The sequence below is a fragment of the Apiospora phragmitis genome (genome assembly GCF_038363925.1).
Source record: "Apiospora phragmitis strain CBS 135458 chromosome Unknown utg000005l:1.0-4161743.0:1.0-4166827.0, whole genome shotgun sequence".
NCBI classification, from domain to species: domain Eukaryota; kingdom Fungi; phylum Ascomycota; class Sordariomycetes; order Amphisphaeriales; family Apiosporaceae; genus Apiospora; species Apiospora phragmitis.
In genome coordinates this window covers 3,953,142-3,962,119 of record NW_027117403.1, presented here as the reverse complement: position 1 = coordinate 3,962,119, position 8,978 = coordinate 3,953,142, and the positions used below count along the sequence as shown (strand labels likewise).

Genomic DNA, 8,978 nt, shown 5'->3' with positions numbered 1-8,978 from the left:
CGCTATCTTATCATCCCAAACTCCCCGCTCCTCTATCGGCGCCCGTGACTTTCGCTGTCGGCTGTGACTGAGGAACTCGTCGCGACCGATGATGATTACACTTGAACCGCAATACAAAATGCATAATGAATGATATGATTCAGATGTATTCGCGCAAGTAAATCTAGTATTGAATCGACCTTTCTTGAAGTCTGCAGCTTCTTGAATGCCTACTCTTATTCTATCAACCATCCACCCTAATTCCAACGTCGACATCGACGAGCCTACTCCGTATCTCGTATCGTACTCAGATACGACGATTGCAAATCCTGGAGACTGAAGCCCCATATGGTAGTCAGGTAAAGTATCAAAAGCCCAACCACAGCCGTCGCAACAGCAACAGCCACGACAATGGATGTCGCCAGCCCCAATGGTCTGTAATCGTCAGTATCCGTGGATGGGCGTCGGCCATTTCGCGAGAGTTGTACCATGGCCTCCAATTCTTCTCTTGCCACGTGGGTCTCGCCGCTGTCTTCATTGCCTTTCGCAGCCAATGCCACGGCGCCTTCGACCACTAAATGTGTTGTTTTTGTTAGCCATTGCCATTGTTGTGCAACTTACAGCGACCATGTTAATATGTGAGGCTAACCTCTCAGCATGTCGCTCCCGTTCTACTTGAGCGCCCTCACTTTCGGCGTCGTGATGATGCTGCGCGCCGCCTCATCCAGGTGAATTCGTGTCACCGGGTGGCATAGTCATCGCAATTTATCTTCCACACCTTTCGGCGTTGAGCCTCCGAGAAAGGGGGGTAATGAACCCGCGCGTGCGCTTTCGAAATGATATCCTCGCCTAGGTCATCTATCCGGTTCATCTCCAGTATGACCAGACTTTGATTTGCATCCAACGCATCGCGGAAGGCTACGGTGCAGGCAGGTTAGTAGAGATAATATGGAGAGAACCTGGGCGTTTCGTGAACTCACCTCCTCGGAAACTCTCCTCCATAGATGAACCGCCGTCACCAGATGAGGGCCTCCCGGCCAACAATTTGTCGGCATCTACAAAGTGGACAATCGTTTGCCATTTGTTGGCCGCACGGATAACTTTCATCATCTCCACTTTGTGTTGGGCTGGGAAGTGGTCGATCACGTCGCTGGAGGATAGTGTCATCAGTGGCCTCTTTCTGTGAGCGGCGATGCATTCTGTGTGGCAACGAGATACTGTTAGTGTTTCATCCGTCACTTTCAGGGCCAACGCCGGCGGGCGATCTACCTACCTGCAGTGAAGGTTTTGCCCAAGCCCGGGCCTCCATACAGGTGCAAAAGGAGACCGCTGTGCCGTGCCTCGACCAGACGGCTAATGAGTCGCTTCTGGGGTTCGTCCATGACCAGCTCGTTCATGGGAGCGTGCTTCCAAGTGAGAAGTCTCAAACCTTGGACAGGTACCTTGTCTATATATCACATCAGCATCGTATATAACCTGCAATTTGGGTAACTAAGGGGGAGGGACTTGCGCCAGTCTCGGGGGTACAAGACAAAAGCCCAAGTCGACGAAGAGGGCAGAGCAGGCATTGGTGCGGCGTTAGGATCTTGCTCGATCTCGAGTCGATTCGGCAATAGTCTCGAAATCTCTTTTCTTTTCTGGCTGCTGGGCTGACACTCCTAGGTTGTCATTACACGCATCGCAGGGGCAGTGCGGAGATCAGACAGCCAAATCTACATCGCTCATCAGGGGTGGGACCCCTTCTTGTGGCTGCTCCATTGAGGGCCTGCTGATGATCAATCATTACAACGGAATCGATCTCGAACCAAGTTAGTTTGGCTTCCGATGCGAGTGGGTGTTTTTTTTTTTAGTCTTACCTCGACTTGCGGGTAGTCGGCAGATAATCCTTTGAACTGCCAAGGTTGAACTTCCCGGACTACATCCCAGTAGGACCTTCCGTTGGCGATGCTGTCCGTGACACTGAAGGACGACGGTTCGCTACTCTGTGATGGCCCCACGGCCTCTCCTTCGGTAGATTTCGACGAGTCTTCGTCGTCGTCATAAACCTGCCATGATGCAGGCTCTAGAACTCGCCACAGCCTCTCCCTCAGCCCGACAAATGGAGCAACTCTGTACCCGGAGACAACCTCCCCCAGACTGTGGCCGTCGTATTCCATATTCCACTCTCCGACATTCAGAAAGCCAACCTGTACATCATATCGGCAAGGTAAGGCAACGAATGGCCCTCGGCTCAGAACGTTTGGCCATTCGCCGCCGTGGGGGCGGCGGGATAGACCGTGCGTCGCGGCAGCCAGGGGCAAACTACGTCGTAGATGATGGTGGTGCCCTGCTTCTGCGATACCCACGCTATATCGAACGTGTACATCCCCCTCCTGTTGCGTTTCTTTTATTCGTTGACTTGCGTCATGATTGTCATGTCCCAAGTACTCGATCAGAAGTTGTATATGCTCAGGAATGTCCTGCTTCATTGAACACGCCGCAATACTCTCACTTCCGGTTCTCCACTCTGCTGCGTACTCTTTCGGTTCATCGTAGTGGTGCACCAATGGCTCATAGGGCCAACTAAACATGGGATAGGCCTTCGTCAGCTCCAGTTCTGGGTAGTACCGAATAACGGATCGGAGAGCGTAACCTGACGTGCTGCTGAGGTCTCGGGGTTAAAGATCCACAGGGGTGCGCCGCAGAGCTCATTGTTGTGTGCAAACCCACGGATAACTCTGGCGGGCAGTTGAGCCACAACGCGGGCCAAAGGTATTGCCGGTTTCGCGATGATATACACCCTAATGGCAACCTCGGGCCGCTCCGGGGGCTCACATAACTCACGCATCTGTTGCTTGTTGAAGAATCGTTTGGCACGCCTCTTCAGGCGCTCTTCGCAGCAGACGACTATCCAAAGTCTGGCATCGGCCTCACTCCTACCCAACATTGCTGGCCTGATGACGAATGGATGATGGGGATATCGTCCTGTATCCCATCTAAGCAGGTTTTCGAGTAATAGGTTGCTGATGCGGCTGATGACTTCGCCGTAGCGCTGCAGGTTCTCTCGGCCCGGATCAAGCTTACTAAACTCACGAAGTCCCCCTAGGGCAGGGGGTTGTGGATTCGCTTCAACATTCGGATTAGTTGCATCTTGCATCGCTAGGATCTGAATGTTGTCGTCGTTAGGCAGAGACAAAGGTGGAGTTGCATGGCCGGGCTGGAGGGAGGCATGGAGAACGCTCGAGCTGGTTGTGCTAGGAAAGGGCATATTGGACTTGTGTCATGCCCTCAGTCATGCGAGGCGCGAATGTACAGTTTATGCTAGATGTTCATATTCAGCAACTGTGTTTCAAGACAGCAGTTTCTAAGATTGTACGCTTCCTGGACGACGTTTGCGGTAACACGTGACGTAAGAGCATGCGTTCAGACGCTTGAACCTGAAGGAGGTATTCCATTCGCTCTCTGTGTGCGGGGTATAGTTATCGAGGAACAAGACGAGCGTCATGCCAGCTTCCATGATGTAACACTACATGCAATGCTGTGTCTGTAGAATAATACGGCTTCAATAGATACTTTGAGGGTATGTACATTACACACGGCCTACCCAAAGTAGTCATGTAATCACACGCAAGTAGGCCGCAGTTCGATAGCAAGAGTCACACCCCCTTTATCAGTGCCCAAGTACACCACAAGCCAGTCAGCTGAAGTATCACTGGCCCGGAGCCAAACACCGCGCCTCCCCGCAGCCCGACTGCACCCAGATGCCCTGTCCGTGCCAGATGTTCGGAAACGACCGATACGTGAACCCAACGGCGCCGCAAACGGCGTGCTGGGAGCTCGCGTCGCGGTCGAAGTAGAGGCTGCACGTCCCTGCAGTATTGACCTCCATGGCCGCGCAGTCGGCGTTGTCGACGCAGGCCTGGCAGCACTTGGCGGCCGCATCGCCGTCGTCTTCGGACAGGCGCCCAACCACCACGCCCGCGGCGCTGTCGTCGAGGTAATTCCACCGGAGGCCCTGGCCGTCGTGGTCTCGGACGATGTTGGTGGGGCGCACTTGGCCGCGTACGTCGTAGTCACGGTGGGTGCGCAGGACGCCCGCACCGTCCGCGTCGTGCCGACGGCCACGAGCGTCGTCGACGTCTGGGTTAGGGTCGTCCGCCACGCCGTCTGTGTGGCCAACGTGACGGTTCTGAACCCGGATTAGGTCTGGATACCGGTGTTCTGGGCTACGGCGCCGGAGAGGGCCAACGCGACAAGGAAAAGTCAGCGCATCATGACTGAAGGATGTTCAAATGGTAGAGTATGAGAGATGCGGCGACTAAGTACACGACTTACTGTTGATCTGCCCGCGGGAGATTGGCAATGATCGGCGTTGAGGAGGATGTGATAAGCTCCAACATAGCGAGGTGCCTCGATGAGATACTTATACTGTTCGCGCAATGTTGCAAGCAACTGGCCTCGGCTGTCCTGCCCGCCTTTCCCCCCCTCTCTTGTGATTCCGTATATCCCCGGTATCTCCTCCAGAAATGGGTAGTGGCCAATGTCCAAATGTAGCCATTACTCCAGTGGGACGTTGGGCGTGCCTTGCGTAAAAAGTTTGCTAATATCGATGCGACGCGAGGGATGAAAACGTATCTCGCGTATGTAATTACTGGTGTGCATATAACGCGAGGGATAGAAATATTACATTTGTCAGGACTTATAAATCTTGTCTTTACGTCCCATAACGGGAAATGCGCGTATGTTTCTCTAATCCTTCGTCGTGAGAGGCTTGAATACCTTATTGCCAATGCAAAGTATTGCATGCCGTGGCTGTCATACTGCAGTCATCAAGGGTCGCTGGCCGTGCCGTTCAACTATATGTATGGTTATCTGTATGGTTCTAACAGGCATGCTTGATTTTATAATCTGAAATACATTGCCAAGGGTGACTATCTGGTTGCCATGATTGTGATAGTTTTCAACAAGTGTTGCTGTCCACCCCATCCCTTGACATGTTGGCATGAGGCCGCGTCAATTGACACTGATCCCATCTTGTAACCCCTAGAGACCTGTAGACAATGGCACTGCCACTTTAGCCCGAGACCACCCAGTAGGATCCATGATCAATGTCATTGTCGATATGGCCATCTTGAGGGTTCTTGTTATGCAGTCAGCCACGGAAATAGCGGCGGCCCGCATGTCCCGTTTCCTTCGATTCAATGCCATGGCAGCCCAGCAGAAATAAGAGATTTATAATAATCTAAAGGTTATACTCGTTATCGTTAAGTCAATTCCTATAAGTTGTACCGAGTCCTTAGCAGCCGATATCAGACTACGTCAGAGGCATAAAGGCCACACGCGGACCTCGACCTTTCCGAGATGATAAAGTAAGATTCCAACCCAAGGAGAAGTAAAGAAGAGCGGTAGTTCAGTAACTTCTTTCTTACTGCTTTCTAAACATAATTATCCTACCATCTGCATCGCTCATAGCCTAGATGGTCTATTCGTTAAGCGGATGATTACCAAGTCTTCGGTTTCCCGGAATAATAGTATACATGGATCACTCAGGAACCCATCCCTCCGCTCTATGACGAAGCTCATTATATTCAAGCCTCCCGCGCGGCAGCAGATCTAACTACCCTTGAAACATCAAGCCACCCCAAAGTGCAACCCCGTCGTCACATCGCCCCACCTGGCATACAGCAAATCCCGCGGCGGCGCGTCCCGCGGCTTCCAGGGCGCCACGCTACCGTACCGCGGGAGCCGGCTGTCGGCGCTCTCGCGGTAGTTGGACGTCAGGTTCCAGAAGCGGCGGTCCTGCATGCGGGCCGCGTCGACGGCGCCTACCCTGGGCGTCGCGGACGTGACTTTTTGTCGCTGCATGTGTCGGTACACGCGCGTCAGGATCCGCGCCGTCGCGTCCGCGCCGGGCGTCCAGGACGCGTCTACGTACCCGATCATGAAGAAGAGGTTCGGCACGTCCGACAGCATGGCGCTGTGCCAGCACCGGCGCGTCGACCACTTGATCGGGTCGCCGCCGTCGACGCGGACGGGGATGCCGCCCATGAAGTGCATGCGCAGGCCCGTCGCCGTCACGATGACGTCTACGTCGTCGAGGGTGGTGGTGATGTTGGTGTTGCCATTACCTTTGCCGCTGTTGACGCTGCTACTACTGCCTTTGCTCCTTTCGAGCTCGATCCCCCGCTCCGTCACGGTCCGGATCTTGGCCGTCACGACCTCGCACTTGGGCTTGGGCCCGCCGAGGGCCCTCTGCAGGTCCCCGTCGGGCGTCAGGCACACGCGCTGCTGCCAGGGCACGTAACTCGGCGTGAAATGGGGGTCGTGCGCGAAGCCCTCGGGTAGGCTGGCGACGACGAGCTTGCGGAACTCGGCCGTGGCGAAGTTGGGGAAGTAGCGGCACATCAGCACGACGCACCACTGGAACGTCATGTGATACCAGCGCTTCCACACCTCGGCCGCGCGCCGCGGCAGCAGCGTCTCGGACCACGTCTTGGGCCGGCCCACGTTCGGGGTCGAGACCACGTACGAGGGGCTGCGCTGCAGCATGGTGACGTGGCGGGCCTGCTTGGCGAGGTTCGGGAGCAGCGTGATGGCCGTCGCGCCGCTGCCGATGACGACGATGTTCTGGTCGGCGTAGTCATAGTCTTCGGGCCAGAACTGGGGGTGGATCACTTTGCCCTGGAAGTTCTCGATACCAGGGATCTCCGACTTCAGGGGCTTGTCGTAATCATAATACCCCGAGCCTAGGACCACGAAGCGCGAGGTAAACCGCTTGATGCGGCCCTTGTGTTCCATCTCGACCGTCCAGGACTGGCCCTTGGATGACCAGTCGACCGAGAGCACCTTGTGGTGGAAGTGGAGGTACTTGCCCAGGCCGTACTTCTTGATGCAGTCCTTCATGTACGAGAGGATCAGGGGGCCCTCGGCGATGGGCGTGGAGTATGGCCACGGCTCCCACGCGAAGCCGTAGGTGAAGAGGTCCGAGTCGGAACGAACCCCGGGATATTTGAACAGGTCCCACGTGCCACCAACATCGCCCCGGGCTTCGAAGACGGCAATTTTGGCATCTGGAGTCTCCGTCTGCAGCCTATACGCACAGTTGATGCCCGAGATGCCGGCGCCTGCAACAACATCAGCCCATCAGCCAATATGACGTGTCCTATCACATATCACCGAAGACCGCCAGGGGAGTACAAGAAAAGCAGTATAACTTACCGACCACAATTACATCATAGTCGACCTCGGTCGACGCCTTTTTCTCGATGCTAAGACCCATGTTGAGCTTGGTCTAATGTCGCATTGAGCAGCGGCCGGATTTCCGGGTGTTTGTTTCTCAGAAATGAAATAGGAATCAGAGACCTTTATTTGCGCTAGTACAATCGTCTGGGCTCGGGACAGAGATGAAATTAAACAGTCGCTGCGTGTCTCAGTTGTGCCGTCTCCGTGAGTTCGGTGTCACTGACGGGGCTCGACGCAGGAGGGATGGGATGCACCATTTATCAGAGCTCATGTGCATCGCATGTTCGTCATGAACCCCCAATGCTACACACCATCCATAACTGCCGATCTAGGCACATCTTGAATGCTGGGCTGCCTATCATGTTTGCTTTTTGTTCCCCCCCCCCCCCCTTTAACCTCGGCCCCCGCGCACCCACCTTTTAGAGAACAGCCAGCTACTGTCTGCATTGAAGCACTATTAGCGATGAATGCTACGCCAGCTGTGGATGCTAGGATTCCCGGTACACAGCCCCATCACCCCCGGTCCCTATGCAGGTCTACTTACATGCCATTTTGGGACAAGCTCTTCCGATTGAAGTCGATCTCGGACGCCAATAGCTCCTCGGATATCTGGAACGGTGGAACGGATGGATGTTTCTGGTCACAGTCATGTGTCTGTGGGCTGTTTGCCAAGGGTTGCCGAGGGGACGCTGTCCCCGGTTTCTCAAATAACTGCGAGACAGCATCATAGACATTGCCTTTTCTGGGGAGTCCGGGCAGGTTGGGAAGGGCTCCGTGATTCGTTATTCGGCTACTCCTTCTTTCTCCGCTTTGCTCTCCGCATTATTACAGTATCTACCCCTGAAACTGCATACGGGGGAAAGTGCATATGTGAGTAAAAGTGCATAAAGTATGTACTGTATACGACTTCTAAAAAGATACAGTTTCAGGGGCCTTAATAAGGGGCTCCGGTACCGCTAGTAGGGGGTTGAGACCTATATTTCGACAATTTTATACATACGTATTTCCCTGCCAAATCTGTCGTCGAGTGGGTCTGGTTTTCGACCCAGGTTCCCAGGTCAGAACAAAAGTGGAGCGGGTCGGTCGGATCGGGGGCTTTTTGGTGACGTTTGGAAAGCGAGCCTGAGTCGTATGCACTTTCAGGGGTACGTACTGTATGGTACTTTTGCCGCATGGTGCAGAATAAACTCTCTGGGATCCGTGGGTAGATGCTAAGATCGCCTGACCTCGGAACAACAGGGGTCCGATTCCTTCGTGATGGGTATAAATTGGGACTGACGATCACAACCGATGGTACCAGTCGTATGGGTGCAACTATTTGCCCCTATCGGTGCTTGCCTAACCATATAACAGTTGCTACTGGGAATATTAAATAGGCAACAGCTCCTGAGAATCATGGGATGAGGTCGTACGATACAGCGGTGGCAGGAATCAATAAATGTTACAGCAAACCGCATATATTGGATTGACATTGGTACGATAGTCATTGGAAATGCATCTTTAGGTTGGTGTTTCTTCCGGATCTGTTTAGTGCTTACTGCTGGGCACTGGCGTGGCATTGGGGGTTTGATGCACATCATATCATATTAGCAGTTCCGCCGACTGCAACGCTGACACGCATTGTTATATGTATGTTTGGCATGACGCCTGTGTGCTAGATATGACTGCACGCCAGTCGGAAAGGACTGTACGCCGAGAAGGAGCCAAGGCAGGCTGTCCAAGGAAAAGCTTGAGTCTGAGCCTACACATCAGTCAATTGCCCACAGAAAGAACAGCAC

General features: G+C 53.9%; 3 protein-coding genes across 3 annotated transcripts; all 3 read right to left on the bottom strand.

Moving 5' to 3' along the window:
* Positions 1 to 263: 263 nt before the first annotated feature.
* Positions 264 to 3,226, bottom strand: PG994_005205 (P-loop containing nucleoside triphosphate hydrolase protein; the record flags this gene model as incomplete). The annotated part of the gene is made up of 6 exons (XM_066856614.1): positions 264 to 553; positions 960 to 1,196; positions 1,253 to 1,426; positions 1,696 to 1,777; positions 1,836 to 2,541; positions 2,595 to 3,226. The coding sequence occupies 6 exons, from the start codon at positions 3,224 to 3,226 to the stop codon at positions 264 to 266; spliced, it is 2,121 nt and encodes a 706-aa protein (XP_066718781.1).
* A 441-nt stretch (positions 3,227 to 3,667) lies between these two features.
* On the bottom strand, positions 3,668 to 4,358 carry PG994_005204 (uncharacterized protein; the record flags this gene model as incomplete). The annotated part of the gene is made up of 2 exons (XM_066856613.1): positions 3,668 to 4,235; positions 4,294 to 4,358. The coding sequence occupies 2 exons, from the start codon at positions 4,356 to 4,358 to the stop codon at positions 3,668 to 3,670; spliced, it is 633 nt and encodes a 210-aa protein (XP_066718780.1).
* Positions 4,359 to 5,589: 1,231 nt separating this feature from the next.
* On the bottom strand, positions 5,590 to 7,237 carry PG994_005203 (uncharacterized protein; the record flags this gene model as incomplete). Its single annotated transcript, XM_066856612.1, has 2 exons — positions 5,590 to 7,082; positions 7,177 to 7,237. The coding sequence occupies 2 exons, from the start codon at positions 7,235 to 7,237 to the stop codon at positions 5,590 to 5,592; spliced, it is 1,554 nt and encodes a 517-aa protein (XP_066718779.1).
* Between the last annotated feature and the right edge of the window lie 1,741 nt (positions 7,238 to 8,978).